The sequence below is a fragment of the Cyclopterus lumpus genome, chromosome 9, assembly GCF_009769545.1.
Source record: "Cyclopterus lumpus isolate fCycLum1 chromosome 9, fCycLum1.pri, whole genome shotgun sequence".
Taxonomy (NCBI): domain Eukaryota; kingdom Metazoa; phylum Chordata; class Actinopteri; order Perciformes; family Cyclopteridae; genus Cyclopterus; species Cyclopterus lumpus.
The window spans coordinates 3,860,746-3,884,486 of NC_046974.1; the positions used below are offsets into that span (position 1 = coordinate 3,860,746).

Here is a 23,741-nt window from a genome sequence, read left to right on the forward strand (position 1 = left end):
GGTCCTACTCCTCCAGTACAGCAGCAACCACCTGTAAGTCATCCCAAACATCAGCAACCCCAACAAGGTAACAGACAGCCTCTGCAGAGGCAAACCCAGTTACCTCAACAACCAGCTGCATCCGCACCAGAGCCGCAGCAGGGTGGACTTTTGTCTGGGCTTTTTAATAAGTTAGCATCTACAGATAATACATCACAACAGTCCGGCCCACAGACACCGGGGTCCCAACAGGGAAATAAATCAAACATTGTTGGACCTGGTCCATCTACAGGGCAACAATCGTCTCAATCCAGTCAGCAAGGAGGATTCTTATCTGGTCTGTTTGGTCAGACATCACCTCAACAGCAGCAACAACTTAGCAAAAGTGTAAGTCCTCAACATACAGCAAACCAACAGCCTAGTCAAAGTGGAGGCTTGCTTTCAGGTATTCTGAAGCTTGCATCTGGTGAAAATGTACCACAGGATCAACAGTCATCTCAACCTGCTCAGGCAGGTCAACCATCTGTTAAAGCAGGACAAAATCCAACCCAGTCTGAATCAGGGGGATTATTTTCTGGTCTAATGAACAAAATTTCAGGTACTGTGGAACAGTCACGATCAACTTCTGATCAGGTGAACCTTGAAACAACACAGCAACAACATCTGCCACGTGCAGGACAGGGGCAACCACAGATTCAGAGAACCAAACCAGTAGAGATGCCTTCCTCCCAAAATGCGGCCACAGATAAAGATTCAAAAGGTTCAGCTCAAAAAGGTTTCCTCTCAGGTCTTTTTAGTGCCACAGAGGAGTCATCGTCAAAGACACAGCAGCCGTCAACCCCTCCGCTTAGGAAGGAGGAACCAGACACCAGCACAAGTACCACGTCTCCTGGTTTGTTATCCAGCCTTTTCAAAACAGGCCTCAATGACCGTAGCCCTTCTGCTCCTCTAAAGGAATCTGAAAAAGGCCTTCTTGATCGTTATCTACCAAAGAGTAAGGAGGGTATCTCTTCAAGTACAGAAACACTCACAACAGCTACTCCAGTTGTTGATACCCGTAAAGAACCTCTGCCTTCTCAGGTTTGGCAAGATCCAACAATTTCTTCAACCCAATCTTATCTTGAAGAAATTCAACGTCTTTTGTATGGGACATCAAATGAGTATGGGTACAAGGATCTCTTATACAACTTTACAGAGCATGGTGTTATTCCACCAGAGCTCTATGAGCACCAGTGTCTCATAGAGGCTCTTCTGTGGCAGCAACTCAATGATTATGCTCTTGCTGAAGCCCTTGCCACTCAAGTTCAGGAACGCTCCCAAGAATACCAAGGGAATATACCATCAACTGTTAGAGCACCTCAATTGCAGAACCAAATATGGTTAAATCCTATAGAAATCAGTGACTTCAATGTGCCCTCACATCCTTGGAGAGATGCTGCCACCCAGCTTTTTGAGAGCAGAAATCGCTTTTTTGATCCAAATGAAGATCTTGTTTTGTTTGATATGACTTGCAAAGACAAGAAACCCTGGAGTAGCTGTGACCATTTGAATGAACTTGATAGGGAAAGAAAATCTTGGATTGCTGAAAGCAGTGGTCTAAATCTGTGCATGGAAAAACCAAAGGCACGTTTAAGTAGATGCCATTCACTTGCAGAATGCAATGTACAAGAATTCAGCAAAGTAGTGGAAAAAGGTTGTATTACTCGTGGAGTAAAAGATGAACACTTTGGTTTGAAATCAGCAACTGAGTTTTTTAAACAACTTTCCACAAAAAAGGGTCCAAAAGATTTAACACGTGGCGCTATGGATTTAAGCAGGTCTGCAGGAACTGCAGAGGATACTGATGAGGAAATGCTCTTTGAGAATTCTGAATGGTATCAACAATGGCTTTCACTATTGGAGCAAGGGTTGTGGTGGCCAGCTGAGGCTGGGGACTGTGGATATTATGTTTATATAGATGAGGATCACATTTATTCCCTCTTGACCGACAGAGCTGGTAGGCACCTCTATGCCTGTGCTGCACCAGAGGATGTACAAGCTCTAGGAAATATCACTGAAAATATTGCTAACATTCTAAAACAAAAAGGAAAGGACAAAGTAACCCTTTGTGGTTTTAAAATCCCACTCTGCCCTGAAGATAAAGGTGTATGGATTCAAGGCCAGCAACAGAATAAATCACTGCTTTCAGATGCACCCGTGGACTTAACTTCCGCCCTTCAAAAAGGAGAAAAAATAATGAACATGAATTTGGAAAGCTTCTCTCAAATGTTTCAGGAATCTATGTCTTCACAAGCAGATCAGCCGGTGGACTTTACAGTGTACAAGCTTAAAAAGATCACGGTGGACTCTGTACACAATTGCTGTCAAGAGGAGCCAATGAAGGCAGCTGATCTTACTTTAAAGTCACTTAAAGGGGGACATGGAGGGCCATACTGGAAGAATCAGGGAATACCAGATGAGCTTACATTCTCCCCTTCACCTTCTCCAAGGTGCTATTCAACACCTATCTCTGCAAATAGACCTGCTCCAATTCCTGAAATCAGGATTTCAAATATATGTGACACACTTGCAGACCAACCAACACCAAAGTCAAACCCCACATTTTCAGCAATTGAAGGAATAACTGGAACATCTCCTAATACTGACGCAAGTAAAGTGAATAAACTGACATCCTCAACCCCTGTCACATCGCCATCTGTGTCTAGCAAGGTTTCAGAGATTTCAAACATTTCCAGAAATCTTCCTGAGAGCCCATCAGCTTCAAAAATACCAGTATGTGTACAGTTGGGAAGGAAACTGCCTACACCACCAACTGTTACTAAAGCCTCTTCAGCCTCTTCAGCACAGGCAACTTCTGTCAGGAGTGTATCCTCAGCATCTACCAGAACTGTGGCTGGGCCTTCTATATCCCCACAGAGACCCAAGCTTGCAAGACAGCTATCTCAGGCAGACAAACCCAGAGCAATATCACAAGCAAACAAAACCACAGTCACAGGAACGTGTGACATTAGCCAAGTCAGCAGTCCCTTATCAATAGATCAAACATCCACCCTGTCTCCAAAGCAGAAACAAGATTCATCTCAGAAATGTACTCCTAAATTACATATACTGAATGACAGCTCAAGTAATGAAGCCCACCTATACAAAAGAAATCATAACTTTGGCACTCCCATTGAATCTCAAATACGCAATAAAGTCCTAGATTTTTCTTCCATGATTAATAAAATAAAAAATACCAAACAAATTGAAGCAACAGATGCCAACCTAGAATCCAGAAAAAAAGATGAAGTTGTTGACTTCACAAAGTACAAGTTGAAAAGATTCAAAGAGAAAAAGCAGATGAATATTGACACAAGTGTGGACTTGGCTGACAAGACCATTGCTGTAGATCTTACTAAACAGATGGAGGAAGAAGAACATGAACAACCTGATTTAGAATATCCAACTTTAGGCACTTTACAGCAAAATACAAGAGTTCCAATTCAGAGAACAGTTTCTCAGACCAACTACAGGCCAGTTAACCAACAAAGCAAATCAGAGAGAAAATTGTCCAGTCCAGAGGTTAGAGTTGGTCATATCTCTTCTACAATGCATATGCATAGACCACTCGCCTCAAACAGTACTTCTACCACTGACACAAACCAAGTTGTTGTTAAAGACTTTGGCAAAGCTGCGCTAAACATTTCGTCCAAACCGTCTCTTACATCTTCTCAGGAGTTACCAGGGAGTTCTGAAACTAACATCAGGTTATCAGCAACAAGAAGCTCTTCAGTTATTCATAGTTCTCGGAAAGTGTCCGGAATTGATGGAGCTTTGCAACCTGTATGTACTGCACCATTGGTAAGCCCTGTTATGAGACAGCAAGTAGACCCTCAGGGGCAGCAAATTAATTCTTCATTCAATATGCATCAAAAGATGCAGCAAAGCCTACCAATAGTTACAACTGGTTGTAGACAGCAGATTCCTGTTGACCGTAAGAGAGCAATTTTTACACCTCCTTCCTATCAGTCCAGTGGAAATGCCCAGCAATATCAGGGGAACACTGCACCAGCAAACTCAGTGAAAGCTACATTAGATATGTCTGCCAAGAGAACAACTCAGCAGACTCCGCAAGCTGTTGTGCCATCAAAGGATTCTGTCCATGAGGCACTGTCATTGACAAAGAGAAAACCATTAACTTCTGAGGAGGCAGAAAGAAGTTTGAGTCATCATGAATCCATTAACTTGTCATATGGAGGGGAATCAACAGAGCATCAGAGACTAACAACAGAGGATATGCATTCAGAATATCAGTCTCATGCAATTACAGGTAATCAGGTTAAATGCTCAATTACGAAAAAGGAGATCCCATCTGGTCGTAGGAGGGAATTGTTACCAAGACAGCAGTCTCTTTTAGGTCAGTCTTCTGAATCCTTTGAAATGTGTACAAAAAAACATCAAGTAACAGCACCAGCCAATTCAGTTAAGGCCACACTAGACATGACTTCTACGTCTTCTGCCAAATTGAAGGAGGTGGTTATTGAAGGAAGAACAGATCAAACTAGTGAAGCTATACCACTAACAAGAGGCAAGCCAAGTGCCCGTGAACTTGCACGAAAAGACTCTGTTGGTTTACCATTAGTTGTAGATATCCCTTTTCAAGAACTTCTTGGGGACATCAAGATCAGCTACCCTTCAAATGCACACCAGGAGTTAGAGAATAAGACTCAATGCCACTCAGAGCCTATTATATATCAACAACAATATCGCCAAAGCAAACATGGTTCCTTTGTGCAGTCAAAACACTCAACTCTACATTCAGAAACTGTTTCAACGCATCAGGCATCCACTTCAACAAAACCTGTAACAGCTGCAGCACTGGATATGTCACCCAAGCCATCCCAAGTCACACTAAGAACAACAATGTCAAAATATGACTCTACTCAAAGTGAGGCAATTTCACTTGTTAATAAGCCAAGCGCAAGAGCAGTTGCCCGAAAAGATTCTGTTGGTATACCCCTTGTAGTTGAACCAACACCACTGGAATCAACATGCCAGAAGCAACCTCAAACATTGATCCCTGTGCAAAAACAGCAGACTCTGGATAGAAACATTGTCCCTGTTTTACATCAACCCCTTCTCAGCTATATGACTATGCAGTGCCCCAATGTAAGTGAGACCAATAGTGTGTCACAGTCCATTATGCAATCGTATTCACAAAGCACGCCTGATGTCCTTGCAAAGCCAAATCGCTCAACTGTACAATATTCAGAGACTGTTCAAACACATCAGACATCTAGCCCAACCAAACCTGTCTCAGCTGCACCACTGGATATGTCACCCAAGCCATCCCAAGCCACACTGAGAACAACAATGCCAGAATCTGAGTCTACTCAAAGTGGAGCAATTTCTCTTGTTAATAAGCCAAGTGCCAGAGTGGTTGCCAGAAAGGATTCTGTTGGTATTCCCCTGGTAGTTGAACCAACACCACTGGAATCGACATGTGACAGGCAACCACAAACCTTGATCCATGCACAAAAACAACAAACCCTTAACAGAAACATTGGCCCTGTTGTGCATCAATCACTTCCCAGCAATATGACAATACAGTGCCCAAGTGTAAGTGAGACCAATAGTGTGTCACAGTCCATTATGCAATCGTATTCACAAAGCAGGCCTGATGTCCTTGCAAAGTCAAATCGCTCAACTGTACAGTATTCAGACACTGTTCAAACACATCAGACATCCAGCCCAACAAAACCAGTCTCAGCTACACCACTGAATATGTCACCAAAGCCATCCCAAGCCACATTGAGAACAACAATGCCAGAATCTGAGTCTACTCAAAGTGGAGCAATTTCTCTTGTTAATAAGCCAAGTGCAAGAATGGTTGCCAGAAAGGATTCTGTTGGTATTCCCCTGGTAGTTGAACCAACACCACTGGAATCGACATGTGACAGGCAACCACAAACCTTGATTCATGCACAAAAACAGCAAACCCTTAACAGAAACATTTGCCCTGTTCTGCATCAATCACTTTCCAGCAGTATGACAGTGCAAGGTTCCAGTATAAGTGAAACCAATGGCGTGTCACATATTACAACCTTATATATACAACCTTATCAACTCTCTACAGCTCCAGCAAACTCTGTTAAAGGCACATTAGATATGTCAACAAAGGCATGTATATCAGACACAATCCTAAACTATTCAGATACAGTATCAATGGTAAGAACGAGGCTTTCAGGCTTTGCACATTCTCAAGGAGATTCTATTGGTGTCCCACTAATTGTGGAAACATACCCCTCCCAGGAGCAACCTAAAAGGCAACAAACACAAGTTGGATCGCAAGAACAAATGCAACAAGGATTTGTGCACACTGGACCTCGAGAAATAGATCAAAGAGCATCAGCGCCTGCCAACTCTATCAAAAGCTTCCTAGATATGTCTCCAAAATCACAGCGGAAGCAATCTGAAACAGCTACAGATACCTTGTCAACTGGAACTGTGCCATTTGTCAGAAACACGGCAACTTTAGCAACAGATTATTCTGTTGGTGTACCACTCATAGTGGAACAATCTGTACCTCAACAAGGAATACATGTATTAAGTGGAGTCAACACAACGGAGAGACTGCATCGGCAGATCTCTACCAATCACAGTAATGAGGTATTTCCTGGTTCAAAGACCACCTACAAGGACACACACCAACAAAATAGACCAGTGGATTTCTCTGCAAAAGATAGCGGAAATATAGCTATCATTACATTACAACCAACAAGTACTTTCACGGAACCAGAGGATGGACAGCCCATGAATTTCATTAATAACAAAGCAAAGAAAGAAATGTTTGAAAGAAGGCAGTCTGGAGGGTGCTTGGAGAAAAAAATAACTTGGGATATTGTTGACCTAACTGTGGATCCTATAAACAAAACCCCAGTTTTAGGTGTTGAAGATGCAAAGGATCTTTCCTTTTCTTATATCTCATCTCTCTCTCAGAATAGTCTTTACGATCAGCAGCAATACATATCTCCACCCACTTCTATGGAATATTCCACTGAAAAACAGGCCAATACCCAACATGGTAGACATTGCAGAAGACAATCAGAAATAGGATTGAACACTGCTCCAATGAATACTTCTCTTTCCTCTTTGCAGCTAAGTCAAATGAAGGTACAGACTCTGCAGAATGTTGCTGTGCAGGACTATTCATCTGTTACATTCTCACTAAAAAGTGCATATCAACAGGTTGAATCCAATAAGCCTGATCAATTGCCTCCAAACATACCTCTACTAAAAACACAACATTCAGTCCCACAACAGCAATATCAGCAATCTGGTGTGGAAATTGGTTGGACTTCACCCATTGCTAGATCTCAGGCAAAGACTCCAAAATTGCAAAGACAAGATACAATTGTTCAGCATGACATGACCTTTTTGCCAAGAATTCTTATCAAGCAGCCAACTGTGGACAGCTATGGGAGCATTGAGGAAGGCCCATCAAATAGTGAAACAATGACTGGTAATGGACATACATTGCCTTCTTTTTCCACAGAGAAACTGCACGGTAGATCCCAAACTGTTCCTACTTCAATTATTCAGCAAGCACAAGATAGACACAAAACGGATCCTTCTCTGCATTCTTTTGACAAACAGTCAGTACAGAGCGGTTCAACAACAGATTATTATGCAAAAGAATCTCTTCAACTCTCAAAACAAACTTATCCAAGCCAATGCCCTGTCACTGTTCAGCAATATCCAACTCCAACTGTTCCCACGAGTACTGTCGCTCCCTTTCAACATGTATCAGAGGTTAGTGCACTTGTATCGCAACCCACCATAAAACATGGCCCACTGCCTGTAAAACAAGAAACGAGTAGTTATCTGATCCAAGGCCTTGGAGCTCAAATGCAAGGACCAGAGGTATCGCCAACACCAGCAGGTCCCACCTCTGTTAAGGGTTTGATTTCATTATATAGTGGTTTAGGTTCACAATCCTCTATCGGTGCAAAATCAGTTGATGTAATGCCTCACCACTCTCATCACACGATTGTGTCAATACCTTTGGACGACAGAATACAAGTTACGCCAACACAGACTTCTGCTGTCAGCCATGTTACATTTACTCCTGATGAGAAGACGGCATCTGTATTGACTACAATTTCCATGCACTGTGATGTTGAAGAGAGAATTTCCCCAGAATCATCTGTTGTTAAAATACCAGAGTCAGTTGATTTGAGCCCAAAAATGCCTGCTTTGTCTAGTTATCTACCTTGCACACCATCACTTGTTTGTGATCAAGATGACACTGCTTTTAAATTAAAAGATTACAATTTGTCAAACAAGAAAAGCATTTTGCAATCACCAACAACACAGACAAAATCCTTCGCTGAATCTAGCCAACTGAAAATTGGAGGTGAACTATCTGCTTCCTCACCATCTGAATCATTCAACAATCAATCTGCAGCCCTGCAGACAGAGTTGGCTGTGACACCATCACTGATTGTTGAATCACAATACAAAGAAAAAGGTTCAATGTTAAGTGGTGTGAGTCCTCAAACATCTGCAATGATATCACCTGTGGCCTCATCCTCCAACGAGTCACCAATGTGTGGTTCCAAGTCTATTTCTCAAGACTATCAGCAACCACTGGCAACACTAAATGCAAGTCCAGCAATAGAGACACCAGCGAAAAAAATACCTCCTTCTGAATGTTCACCAGTTAAACTACCAGATACCATGACACCTAAAGGAGTTATAAGTACAGACCGTTCAATAGAATGTTCAGAAACATGGTCAGATGTTGTGTCTAAACCAATTTCAGAAGAAGTTGTCACAGATAATATGGCTTTATCTATATCAGACATGTCACAGCAGGAATGTTCAAAAGAAACCAGACAAACTATATCCACAGAGTCTGTCAACGTCAACACTGGAGTTGGTGAGGTGTCTGCTGTGTCTAACACATCACAGGAGAAAATCAGCCAACCAACGTCAATCTACATTGGCATAAATTGCTCAAAAACATCTACTGTTGAAACGGAAATGGAACCAAGTGAGCCAAAACCTTATATGAGACTACCCCATATTTTTGTCTCAGCAGCGAGTTCACCAGAAGACGAGACAATTGAACGTGAGTTAAATGAAGACAGCAAGCCTGAACTTTCAGAAGTTAGTGCCTCTGAAGATACCACTCTAATTGCAGCAACATTACCAGACAGTAAGGAATCTTTACCTGCTGAAACTGATACTGTTGCACTGTCGGTTATAACTGAGGATGGAAGGGCTACGGAAACCTGTAGTACAGAGGCATTCAATGAATCGGAGCACATCAAGACCTATTCAGCAGAGATGTCAAGAACCCAGACTACAGCAGTATGTACCCATATAAAAGAACATGACCCTCAGCATGTCCTGATAAAGAAAAGCTCAAGCATAGAAGCTACCCTCTCAGTAGCTGAAGTAAAAGCAGAGACAACTGAAGCTTGTGAGCTGCCACTTGAGGTAACTTCCAAGGACATAAAATCAACAGCTTTAGATATAACCCCGCTTGAAATAGTTAAATCCCTCAGGGATCTAGCCTACCAGGTAACTGAAAAAACAATCTTAGTGTCAGCACCACCTGCATGCCCTGAAACCGTTGAAGAGTTAGCCCATGGGGATAAAAGCACCACTTCAGATGTTGTATTGCCTGAAGAAGTTCAGTCTCTTGATAAGTCACTGAAAGAAGTACCCTCTGTCTCAGACGCAAAATCACCTGAAGGTCCTCATGACAAAACTGAAAGCGATGTCACCTTATTGACCCCTCCACCCAGTCCTTTCAAACCTTGCACAGAAGAAATCCCAACCTCCAAGGGTGATAGTTTGGCTCACAGGGTTGATCAACACGGGGCAGAACAACCTAATGAGCAATCAGGAAAAAGCCTATTTTCTATGTTTAGTGGCTCCACGGCAACCCCACAGCAGACCTCCTCCCAAACTGGATTATCAATACTAGGTGGCATTCTTCCTGGGTCTTCTACCAAAGACAGTCCTGGCACAGGGTTACTCTCAATGTTGGGTGGGTCAAATGCCCCATCTTCAACTGGAACCAAAGACCCACCACTGTCGACCCCACAAGAGACCCAGGGTAAAGGCTTATTTTCTATGTTTGGGGGATCCAGTATTCAACCACCATCTGGCCCAAGAGGCCCGAGAGGTCCAACTGGTGTGCGACCTAGAGGTCCTCCACCAAAAGAACCACCAGGCAAAGGCCTGTTTTCCATGTTTGGTCCATCTACACCTCAGCAACCACCCAGTCCCAAAGGTCATCCTGGAGATAGTGCCACACCAAGAACACCTTCCGCTGGATCCTCTATATTTGGTGGCATCCTCCCAGGTTCTACTTCAAATAAAGAAACTCCTGGTGCAGGTTTGTTTTCCAAGTTTGGAGGTCTTGGTGCCCAGTCCCAAATGGGACCAAAAATACCCCCACCAGGACCAACAGTTACACCACCAGGACCCAGAGGTTCAGAGCCCTCAGGAAAAGGACTATTCTCTATGTTTGGTGGACAAAACCAGCAAGCATCAGAAGCACATCCAGTAGCTTCTAAACCACCTGAATCAGAAGGTGGTTTTAAAGTTTCCTCCGTTTTTTCACTTGGCGGGAGTTCGGATGGAAACAAATCTAAAACTGGGTTTGGTCTATTTGGAATGTCTTTCATGGAGGAAACCAAGACAGAGCCAGAAACAATTGGGAAGGGTAATAAAGGAGCAAAGGATCACGTTATTGAGGCAATGGAAAATGTACCTTCTGAGACTCTTTCTACCTCATTAGATAAGGTGGAACTCAAAATAGAGGCATGCCAAGATGATAAAAATTCAACCTTGGACATTAATAAAGATACACAGCTGGAGGTGACCAAATTAGCCACAATGCAACATCACATTTCTGATGATGAACATGCATCAGTGGTGGTTGAAGCTTCCCTCACAGACACACCAAATGTGACTGGAAATCTACTAGTGAAAGAGACACTACAAGCTGTAAAACTAGGAAGGGAGGAACAGTCAGACATTCAAACTGAAATGAAAGATACAACGGATTCTGTGAAAGAAGTTGCTGTATCAGAGACGGATACTTTTGAACTCAAAAGCACAGGTGACATATCTGCCAGTCCTTCAGAGAAACCTGATGATATGCAAATAAAAAGTGTTGTGAATTATACTGACAATACAAGCTCAGATATGGTTGGAGTAGAACATTGTACAACTGTTGTTGCAGGACAGACAACAATTCCAGAGGTAGAAAAACTAATGGGGGAGCCAGTGAAAGTTGCTGATGAAGAGCAAACAGCAGTTAAAGATGTGGAACAATTAAGTGAGGAGCCTTTGAAAGTAGATGATGAAGAACAAAAATCAGTCACAGATGTGGAACAATTAACTAAGGAATCTTTGAAAGTTGTTGGTGATAAACAAAGAGCTGTCACAAATTTGGAACAATTAACTAAGGAACCTGCGAAAGTTGTTGGTGATGAACAAACAGCTGTCACAGATGTAGAACAATTAACTAAGGAACCTTTGGAAGTTGTTGGTGATGGACAAACAGCTGTCACAGATGTAGAACAATTAACTAAGGAACCTTTGAAAGTTGTTGGTGATGAACAAACAGCTGTCACAGATGTAGAACAATTAACTAAGGAACCTTTGAAAGTTGTTGGTGATGAACAAACAGCTGTCACAGATGTAGAACAATTAACTAAGGAACCTTTGAAAGTTGTTGGTGATGAACACACAGCTGTCACAGATATGGAACCATTAACTAAGGAACGTTTGAAAGTTGTTGGTGATGAACAAACAGCTGTCACAAATGTGGAACAATTAACTAAGGAACCATTGCAAGTTATTGGTGATAAACAAGCAGCTGTTGCAGATGTGGAAAAAGGTACTGAAGAAGGAACTTCAGCCGATTTGGTAATAGCAGTTATAGAGAAACCAACTGCAGAATCTGTAATAGGTGTAGTTAAAACAGAGACCACCGTTTCAGAATCAGAAAAATCAATTGAAGAGGACAAGATAGTCACATCTGACGAGACTGGAAAGGAAGCAATTGAGGCTAAATCCGAGCTTGCAGAGGCTAGTAAAGAACCAGCACATGGATTAGAGAAACCAGTTGAAAGTAAGGATTCTGTTGCAGAGGTCCCAACATCTGATGATGAAATCACATCTCAAGCTGTGAGGCCTTTAGTAGGTCCTTCTTTGGGACCTGCTAGTCCTCCAACACAGCAACAGCCCATGCCAGGTATGGCCAGGCCACCTGGCCCACCAGGACAAAGAATGGGAGCACCAAGGATGGGAGGACCACGGATGGGGGACCCAAGGATGGGAGGGCCACGGATGGGGGGCCCAAGAATGGGGGACCTAAGGATGGGAGGGCCACGGATGGGGGGCCCAAGAATGGCTGGACCAAGACAGCCAGGACCACAAAAGCCTCCTGAACCAGCTCCATTTTCTGGCTTTATGTCCATGTTTTCTACCCCAAATGCCCCAAGTAAAGCACCAAATGTTGGTGGTTTTTTCTCAGGCTCACCTGGTTCACTTTTTGGATCATCACCTGCTCCTCGTCAGCCACAACAACAACAACAACAACAACAACCACCACCACAGAAAAGCTCATTTTTTGGTCTTCCAAGTAGCATTGCTACAGAATCCCTTACTGGTGACCTATTTGGTATATTTAAAGGTCCTGAAACAAAAAAATCCGAGGAACATCAACAGTCTGGCACAGACTCTGTACAAGAGGATACTTGTGCAACAGTAACAGTTGCTGAGAGAACTGACAAGACAGATACAGAGAGCACACCTTTATCTGTAGAAGGACATGTTAAAAACCCTGTGTCTGGCACAGAGTCTGGACAAGAGGATACTTGTGCAACAGTAACAGTTGCTGAGAGAACTGACAAGACGGATACAGAGAGCACACCTTTATCTGTAGAAGGACATGTTAAAAACCCTGAGGACTCTGAGGTCCCTGAAAAAGGCTTAGTAGAGGAGGCAGAACGAACAGACAAAACAGAAGCAGATGAAAGTTCTCTGACCGAGTCCACCATGAAAACAGAGACTTTCCCTGAGAAAGAAGCAGGGGATGATGAGCATGCTAAACAGTTAGAGGGCTCAGGATCTGCAGTGTCTGAAAAAGCTGCACCAGCCCCAGCTCCGGAAAACAAAAGCATGTTTGAAATACCCAGTCTGACTGCTCCTAAATTTGGCTTTATGTCTGTAGCTGCTGAAGGTACATCATCTTTTGGATCCCTTTTCTCAACCACTCCATCTCCAGCCACTGTTAAAAAGACACCACAGCCACAACAGGCAGATGGTGGTCTCTTTTCTGGTTTTAAAAGCCTTTCAGCTGGTATTTTCCAGGATGAAAAGCCAACTGGAAAGGAAGAATCATCATCTGCTTCATCTGTGTTTGGCATGAAACTTGGCTCAATGTTTGGGAACTCTGACCCACCGAAACCTGAATCCACCCCTCCGGTGGTAACGACCCAACCTCAGTCCGAACGTCCAAAACCTGCAGACGAATTTTGTGAGCCAGAGTCTGAGAAACTTTCCCTCGGCTCTGGAGGAACTGAGAGTGCAGATGCCAGTGATACAGAAGGACCAACAGAAACTTCAAAAACAGGAAGCTGTGATACCTTAGCACAGTTGCCACAGTCTGGCATTCCCTCTCTCTCAGTTTCTTTAGCAGAGGGTTTGGATGAACCCCAGTTAAAGGTAGCTACTAGTGAAATTGACACACCTGACATGCATGCAGATCTGGGCAAAGAGCAACCAAAGGACCTGTTGACAAAGGAGGCTGCCAAAAGGCTAGTATAATTTGAATGATAAATGACATTGTTCATTTATCATGCACAGCACAGCACCTTTCATGCTTTTCTTTTCCCATTTAGAGTTGTATCTTGTCACATTTGATATCAGTAGCTCTGTGCCTTTTTCCCCTTTCCCATTCCTAAACCTACCTCCTATAGTCCTAAATGCACTCTTAGATTTAGACGTTTTCAACCAAACAACCAAACAAAATTCTTGTTAATAATATACAAGGTCCACCTTACAGCCATAAATACAAACCATTAATTAAAAGTCTGACATTGTACGTTTCATCATCAAAGCCATTCACTAGGAAAGAAAGTGATCACATTTGTTTGAAACACACTCACCATTATGTGTTAATGTACAGGAGCTATTTTGTACTTACAGCACCTCGGTAATGGCTTTCCTGACAGTGATGGAAGTGCAATGAACGAAAAAAACTATGGTCTTTATTTATTAGCGTTTGACTTGTGAGGCGGCGTATAAAGCCCCTCCTTTCTCTGTCCCCTGCAGTTATTCAGCCAATTTGTTTATATGAATTAAAACTCTGATAGATTTATGAGAGTAGGGCAGTGCACACCACAGAGGAAGACGGGACACTTGAATTAAAGGAAAAGTGAAAGTAATTTGGCCTCCATCCAAGACTAAGTTAATCATGCCAGTTAAAGCAAAGAGCCACTTTCCTTGCTTGCAGTCTCAATCATCCAGCAGCCACACACTACCCTTTTTTTCTCTTTCAGTCAGCCACTTACGATTAATAAATAGGCTAAATAATTATGAATTATTGCAGTTATCATTGAATGTTCTATACATTAATAGATCCTGCAGTAGAAGTAGGTTCCTTAAAAAGGTTTTTCTCTATTCTGCTTTTAGCCAGAACCTTCACTGTAAGCGATGATAGCCGTTCTCATTATCAAAATGCCGTTTCCACCCTTAACGTGCAGTATGAACTCCTATCTTCCATAAGGATGGAGACGTCCCATTGCTGATTGCAGCCCCTTCTTGACATGATTGTCATAGAAGTCTGCAATCAGCCTCAGTCATTCAGCTTACCCGACTAAACCCTGCTAGTTTCCCTTGTTTTGTGTCACCGTCTTCCCTGGATCTGATGATGAGCTTTTTTTTTACCCTCAGTTTTACACCTTAATACTTCCTTTAACAAATGAATCAAATTGTTTTATTTTGAAATCACTTTGATATTCAAAATGGAAACTTATTTTTAAAATTAATGTGAAGAAAATGTATTTTCTTCTACAATAACTTCCCCATTATCTATGTTTTGGAAAAACAAAGTCATTTTAAGCTGTAATTTCCTAAATAGTGAATTTTGGAATAAAACCTTTTGATTATGCAGTACTGGTAACTACACGTTGCTTTCACAACTCACAATAATATTCTAAAAGATAATCTCATTCTCCTGCAGTCCACCGGACAGCAGTCGCTTTGATTCATCGGGCAACCTCAGCCCGGCCAGCTCCCAGCTCAGCTCTGAGGCGGAGGAGCGGCGAGATCCAGAGACCCGCCACGCCAGCGCCCTGCGTCGCCCTCTCAAAAGCCAGAAGTCAACCTGGGACGAAGAAGAGGAGGAGGTTGAGAAAGAACTGAATCCACTACCGGAGCCTGGTTCAAACAAAGATTTTAAAGACTCTTCGGTCATCTTGCCCAAACCAATTTTGGACAACTGTGATAACAAGACTCAGACCAAAATCAGGTACGTACAAAATGTAGACGTCTATGTTTGCATTATTACATAATCTATAGTGTCAGCCGGTGGGAAGTCAGTGAGGGAGTATATACTTGTTGGTTAATTTTGGTCTTGAAGCAACAGTTGAATGCTCCTTGGAATTTGTTTTAGTAAAATAGTGAACCTATCCTTCGACTATAAGATTCAGGGACTGATACAATTTGGATATTGAGTCATGCCCGCCATCTTTTCCCTTTGAACTTGCTCATCTTCTTTTGATTGATCTTTTCAGTTTCTTCGAGGATGGCCCTCCACCATGCTCTCCATCCAAAGTTCGCTGGTTGAAAGCATACAACAGAGTGAGAGTGCAGCTCCTTGAGGTAGGAAGACTACTCTCTGTGCACTCTCTGCACTGCTGCTCTTTATACTACTCTCTCTTTGTCTGTTTCCCTTTCTCACACACACACACACACACACACACTTGTATCCCGCACTAGGAAATTCAATCAAATCAGCAAAATGTCATATATATACATATACTGCTTTCTCTCTCTCTCTCTCTCTCTCTCTCGCGATGATTCCTTCTCTTCCTCATTTCCCCTTTGGGTTGGTTGAGTTTCCAGTCATGCTACAGCAATTTGCACCAATTTTGTGTTCCTTAAGGATTTCCACTTTGATCTGGTAAACCCTTTTTTATCCTGGGTTTTCTTCAGATCTGGCTTTCACTCTGCTGTTACAGAAAGTTGTTAAGTTCCTACACATGGTACTGTGAGTTAAAACAAATTATCAGATTAGAGTACCAAACACCTGTGGGTGGTTTACAGTTGACCGGGGTGAAGTGTCATTTTGTATACATCATTCTATGAATGTATTACTTAAACCTTGTGTATGGATCATCATAATACATTTTAATATAGAAAACTTAACTCTGGCTTTACTCACCTTACCTCAGGCTATTCATTTCTAACAGACCCTAGAGGTGTAATTTGAGTTTCAGTTATGGTTGTGTGAACATATGATAAATACCCCCCGGAAGGACCTTTTTAAAAATATCTTGAAATCGTGACTCCAGCAAAAAGACAAAAACGTGGTGACAAGCAACTTGAAAATGACACTGACTTTAAAACAAAGGTTGTAAAGAAGTGACTGAATAGTATTTAAGGTGAATACTGTTGTTATTTGTTGGTGTTTATTATGTGATGTATAGTTTGTGTACTGGAAATGCAGAGTTTGTTTACATTTTTATATGCAATCAAATTGTTCCACAGATCCTATTATACAAATATAGCAGAAATGTGGTATTCTAAAGTTTTTTGATTTTGTTGTGCTTGTTGGTCTTGTTCCCTCATTTCTTGTCATCTCTCAACTTGCAACTCTGCTGAAGGCATGAAAAGCAGCAAAATACTTAAAAACTGTGAAGAAACTTGAAGTGCTTTGTTGTTTTTTAATGGTTGTAGGATTAAACAGGGATTATGGTATTTTTTCACACCACAAATTAAGTTGTTATTCATTTGTTGCATCTCCTGCACATGATGTGATTGTGTTGTCATTGTGTTGAGCTGTTTTTAGTACTAGGTATTTCTTTAGTACTCGTAAGGACATTGTGTTGAGGTATTTCTTTAGTACTCGTGAGGACATTGTGTTGAGGTATTTCTTTAGTACTCGTAAGGACATTGTGTTGAGGTATTTCTTTAGTACTCGTGAGGACATTGTGTTGAGGTATTTCTTTAGTACTCGTGAGGACATTGTGTTGAGGTATTTCTTTAGTACTCGTGAGGACATTGTGTTGAGGTATTTCTTTAGTACTCGTAAGGACATTGTGTTGAGGTATTTCTTTAGTACTTGTGAGGACATTGTGTTGAGGTATTTCTTTAGTACTCGTAAGGACATTGTGTTGAGGTATTTCTTTAGTACTTGTGAGGACATTGTGTTGAGGTATTTCTTTAGTACTCGTGAGGACATTGTGTTGAGGTATTTTTAGTACTTGTGAGGACATTGTGTTGAGGTATTTCTTTAGTACTCGTGAGGACATTGTGTTAAGGTATTTCTTTAGTACTCGTGAGGACATTGTGTTGAGGTGTTTTTAGTACTCGTGAGGACATTGTGTTGAGGTATTTCTTTAGTACTCGTGAGGACATTGTGTTGAGGTATTTCTTTAGTACTTGTGAGGACATTGTGTTGAGGTATTTCTTTAGTACTCGTAAGGACATTGTGTTGAGGTATTTCTTTAGTACTTGTGAGGACATTGTGTTGAGGTATTTCTTTAGTACTCGTAAGGACATTGTGTTGAGGTATTTCTTTAGTACTTGTGAGGACATTGTGTTGAGGTATTTCTTTAGTACTTGTGAGGACATTGTGTTGAGGTATTTTTAGTACTTGTGAGGACATTGTGTTGAGGTATTTCTTTAGTACTCGTGAGGACATTGTGTTGAGGTGTTTTTAGTACTCGTGAGGACATTGTGTTGAGGTATTTCTTTAGTACTCGTGAGGACATTGTGTTAAGGTATTTCTTTAGTACTCGTGAGGACATTGTGTTGAGGTGTTTTTAGTATTTGTGAGGACATTGCGTTGAGGTATTTCTTTAGTACTTGTGAGGACATTGTGTTGAGGTGTTTCTTTAGTACTCGTGAGGACATTGTGTTGAGGTGTTTCTTTAGTACTCGTGAGGACATTGTGTTGAGGTGTTTTTAGTACTTGTGAGGACATTGTGTTGAGGTATTTCTTTAGTACTTGTGAGGACATTGTGTTGAGGTGTTTCTTTAGTACTCGTGAGGACATTGTGTTGAGGTGTTTCTTTAGTACTCGTGAGGACATTGTGTTGAGGTGTTTTTAGTACTTGTGAGGACATTGTGTTGAGGTATTTCTTTAGTACTCGTGAGGACATTGTGTTAAGGTATTTCTTTAGTACTCGTGAGGACATTGTGTTGAGGTATTTTTAGTATTTGTGAGGACATTGTGTTAAGGACTCACCTGGTCGTAAAAAAATGGATTTTGTGTTGACCAAATAGCAGATGAGTTGTCACAATGTGATTAATATACATATACTCACACACACCACTGTCCATCCGGGGAGAGGGATCCTCCTCTGTTGCTCTCCTGAAGGTTTCTTCCCTTTTTTCCCTGTCAAAGGTTATTTTTGGGGAGTTTTTCCTGATCCGATGTGAGGTCCTGGGACAGGGATGTCGTATGTGTACAGATTGTAAAGCCCTCTGAGGCAAATTTGTAATTTGTGATATTGGGGTATACAAAATAAACTGAATTGAATTGAATTTAGGCGAGGCATTGATAACATGCCAGTTCAGTTTTTATTTTGTTTATTTGTTTCCCTTCTTGCCACTCCTTTCGGGACTTTTTGGTGTGATTAGTGCAATCTATTTCTCTCGAATTACCTTTTTCCACACTTTAAATATTCACTCCCATGTCCATTTTTAGTTAACATTGTGTTAAAATGAGCTTTTAGACTTCTCATTTGTTTCTCAGGGATTAGAATTAAAGAAATTAAGCACTGAGAGGAATCAAATCTCAAGAGATTTCCGACTAGAAAACATGGACTGACAAATAACAAAAGCTAGTCCTGCTACCATTGAATAGGGGGACAAGTGGGTCCAAGGACCTCTGTTGACACGCATCCGCATTACTTTAGTGTCCTTGAGCAAGACACAGAATCCCTGTTGGTCAGTGGCTCACCCTGTAATCTGACCTACATGACAAAGAGCAGAGAGCAACAAAAATTTCCCCAGGGAGATCAATAAAGTATTACATTATTTATGACTTTGCTCCCAAGGAAAATGATCTGATTGCTTAAATAATAAACCTGATGGACTGTCGGTCATGAATCCCATCCCTCTTCTCAAGATGCGAATATCAGGCCACCCCAGGCAAGTGAGATAGTATTAGATGTTTTCAAGGTGATGGGGTCAAGAACGCTGAAAAGACTGTGGCATTCACCAATAGAGCAGGCCGGAATGGTCTCAGGACAGACGCTATTGAGTTTCATTATAGGACGTGTAGGACAGTCAGGGTACGGCTGTTGCTGCTGCATCAATTTTGACTCTTGTCTCTCCATCTCTCAATTTGGAGTTGCTAGTACATCATCCAATATGTTTTTATTTAGCTGACTTAAATGTCATCGTATATACCGGAAAGCGCTCAAAACATTGTGTTCTCTTCAATTTCAATTCTCCAAGCTCAGAATCAGACAGCCTTTTCTGTTACGCTAGAACATTACATTACATTTAGCTGACGCTTTTTTTCAAAGCGACTTACAATCATCTTACATTCATACACCATATAGACAGAGCTACAGCGAGCAATTCAGGGTTGATTGTCTTGCTCAAGGACATATCGACTAGGGCGGGGATTGAACCGCCAAGCCCCTGATTGAAAGACGGACCTGCTAACCACTAACCCACAGTCGCACAATACATCTCATAAATATCCCAACATCAGCTCTTATTAAGCAGCAATTCACTAAAATCAGCTGATTATTGAATCAAAGAGGTTTTGTAATTATACCCCACAGTGTTGTATTTTAAACTGTAATGTGTAGGTTTGATTCATTAACTGTTTTAATTACATACACATCTGAAACTGGGACAGTATTGGAGAAGGCAATCTTGCAACAGCCAATATTTTAGGGGTTACGATGCGGCCAGCGGGTATCTGGGCTCTTCACACTCCAGGTAGCCGATTTACAAGCTAGTTTTAAGCTAATAAAAAGCGTCATCTAAAGGTAGCCGATGGGTTCTGAGATTTCACTTCAGCCAAAACTCTTTTGCTCTCCACATGGACCTGCACTCAACCAAGGCTAGCTCGTGACTGGTCAATACTACTGATATAAAAAAAACATCTGATGCCAAAAAGTTGCCAAAATCGTGTCCAGTTGCATACAATGTGAGTTATTATTTTGGAAGTGGAAGCTGGATTAACGCTCATTAATTTAATTTTGATTATCCAATTTGACAGTATTTGCTAATGTTCCACTGTTGCTATTAGCTAACATCTCTCAGCAGCAGTATTTAAACAAACTGTGTCAAGAAAAAACAACTTGATTAAGGGAATATGAAAATGGTGGTAACATTGGGATGACGTTGATTCTAAAATATTCCGAAATTGTAATTATTGCTGCTTAGTAGGGTTGTTCTCTACCAACAGAACAAAGAGACTTTATGAGAAAGCCACCACCTCCGTACGGGTGACGATGCCTCGTTGCCACCGCTGAGGGCCACTTCAGCTCAGATCTGAGAGAATAATTAATTCATGCAGTCCAGAGCTCCACATCAACAATAGATCATTTCTTTAAATGCCACATTTGATCTCGCTCAAAACGCAGAGAGGAAGGCACAGCAGATCAATCAGCTTTCACGACCAATTGCACAAGCATTCTGCCGCTCGATGGTCATTAGGCTACGGTCTCAGGAGTGCTGTGTGTGTGTGTGTGTGTGTGTGTGTGTGTGTGTGATCGTACACTTCCCTTTTTCAGTTTGGTGATGAAGCGTATCTTGAATTTTTTCTTTCTTTCTTTTTTCATTTTGCAGTAGAGTTACATGGAAATCCTCAGTCTGACCTTTGCAATTCTTGTAATGTTGTTCTCATTGTCACTTTTGAATGCCACTAATTTAAAGGGGCTCTGGATAGATGACTTTTAATAAACAAGTTTGCTGCCTTTTTCACATTTATCACCATCCATCCATTCTTCGATCTATCTACGAGTAACTTATCCTGTTCAGTGTCACGGCCTCTGGTCCTTATTTAGCTGCACTCAATGCATACCATACTTTTTAGTTTAAGGTAAAAAGAAAATGTGATTTAAACCCCAAAGAATTCCTCTTACATATGGACATACAATCCCTTTATATGCATGTAGTTCTACAAAGAATTACATATCTATTTATTTGCTGAAATCTGACTTTGCACTTCTGCAACAGGGCTAAAAATGTTATTCCAAACTGATGGGCGAAATTCAGCTTTAGGAATAATGAGTGTGCCTCGCCTCCATTTGTAGGCATCCGTCATTACAAGGCTGTGTATTGAGGCAAATTTGTAATTTGTGATTTTGGGCTATACAAAATAAACTGAATTGAATTGAATTATTGTGGCGAGAACTATTTCAAAAATGACATACAGAAAATAACTGACAGTGTTATTGAAGTCTGGGAGGCGGAGGGTGGATCCAGGTTTGCCTCTGGTCAACAGTTATCCCCTCATGTAGACAAAAATAGCGTTTGTCTCTGTCGAAAAAGTATTGTACCATGGCAACCATGTCACATTTCTATGGAAACACAACCTTACATTAGTGTAGGACTTGGGGGCGTCATCGCTGCAGCTGGTGGCAGATGTGTGTGCTCACACTGAAATAGCACATTCTGAAGCCCCCTGTCATATTACTACTTATTATGTCGGAGCTTTTTGCTATCGACTTTACGGACAACACTGGAGATCAAAGTGTCGAGTAATATTGTCTTCAAATGTAAACGCTGTCACTGGATATTTTGTCGATGCCTCTTTGTTGGCAGTATATCGCATACATGTCCAGATGGATTTGGACTGTTGAATAGAAAGGATAATTAGATTTTCAGATTTCAGATTTGGTTTGACAATCTGGGAATGACCATTAGTGCATTAGAGTTGTTATCATGCAGCACACAGTGCTCAACCCTCTCAACCCCAAAACCCAAGAGCAAATTAAAAAGCATGTTGTTTTTAAACAATTGCCAAGACTACTTGCCAGAAACTGTAAAAAAATAAAAAATAAAAAAGAATTGTTGTCAGATTTTCACGTTTTCGACGGTCCTTAAACACATCATGTGCAACTAATGCTTGCATCAGAAAAAGCAACCGAATGTCTCATTTAAAATATTGTCCCGAATAAACTAAGGCTGTAAGTAGAGGTTGCAAACAACAATGTTGGATCTATTGATTCCAACGTGCGTTTCTTTTATTTTTGGGGGATTTATGGCATGGTGACTGTTATACTGCACAAAAGACATATTTGAGTTCTCTCTCGTTTCAGCCATGATGGTGCTGTTTCCATAGAGATGCAGTATTTTTATATATATATATATATATGTCAGTGAAAAACGAGGCCACAGACAGTTCAATGTGACAGGAGCAAAAAAAACACCCCAAAACTGCTCGGTACTAATTGTATTTTCTGACAAAACAAACCTGCTGGAAGACTATTCCTGACCTCTTACAGATGTTGCAATCTTTGCACGTTGGATAATGTTTCAGTGTTGACAAAGATTTGGGTCGTAAGTGTTGTAGTAAAAGATGAAGGGTGACCCAAATGTCTCAATCCACACACTCGAAAGGAAAATAAGATCTATAGAGTAATGTTCCAAAAAACGAGATATACATATATTTAAATAAAATGACCAGTGCAGCTTTTCTAAATGCTCTTCTGTAAAGATGTGATGTTTGTCTAGTAACAGAATTAGTTTCGCGGAAACTTGAGCGTTCTGATGTCGCTGTGCAGTACGCCATACAATACAATACATACGCTCAGAATACATAGACGCAGCCTTTCATTAAAATGACACTCCAGACAACTGATTGTCCAGAGAAACGGAGACGCAAACAAGAACGTGTTTGATTTACGCCTGCAGTTTCATTTCCGTACAGAAATAGCCCATTGGTCTGAAAAAGGTCCTCGTGTTTTGGACAGAACTGGAGCGATTTTTAAGCGTTAGCTGAGATAACGAAGGCAACAAAGAGATATTACACATGACCCGAACAGGCAGGGCAGTGTCTCATCTTCTCCTCATTAAACCTGCAGTTACCAGCCGTTACTGAAATATGCAAGCGTTGTGGTAAATAAATGAACGTTACCTTCTCATCTCACACGGGGTAACGTAGAGCGGTCTCCTGGGTCAAAGGTCGCTGTTTGTAGGACCCCTCTCACCCACCCTGTGCGTGTGCTTTTGCTGCCTTTTTATTCTTCCTCGTTCGTGATTGCGTGGATAACACACACATAATCATGGAGTGGGATGTCTACGAATCCCAGGCCCATTATTCTTTTTAGTTTAGGTGAGGTAAAAGTCTGGCGTTATAGTGATTGTTAGAGGGAGCAGGAAAAGAAAGGAGGCGTCAAAATACAAGATGTGTGGGTTTGCACGATGCAGGTTGTGTCTGTGCTTTTCTTTTGTGTCGCCCGTTCGTTCTTTCTGCCGCGGCTGCATTCTCAGAAAGTTATTCTCCACCTGAAATCTGTCTCTCAGTCAACCTGGAGAGAGTTTGTAGCCGTTGC

The 23,741-nt window shown here is 41.5% G+C and overlaps 1 protein-coding gene across 1 annotated transcript in view; it reads left to right on the forward strand.

Moving 5' to 3' along the window:
• The window catches only part of LOC117736011 (protein unc-13 homolog B-like), a 150,421-nt gene that overhangs the window by 42,728 nt on the left and 83,952 nt on the right, over positions 1 to 23,741 (forward strand). The window contains exons 9-10 of the mRNA XM_034540985.1: positions 15,233 to 15,520; positions 15,786 to 15,873. Of these exons, the coding sequence (XP_034396876.1) occupies positions 15,233 to 15,520; positions 15,786 to 15,873 (376 nt within the window). The remainder of the gene's footprint in view (positions 1 to 15,232; positions 15,521 to 15,785; positions 15,874 to 23,741) is intronic.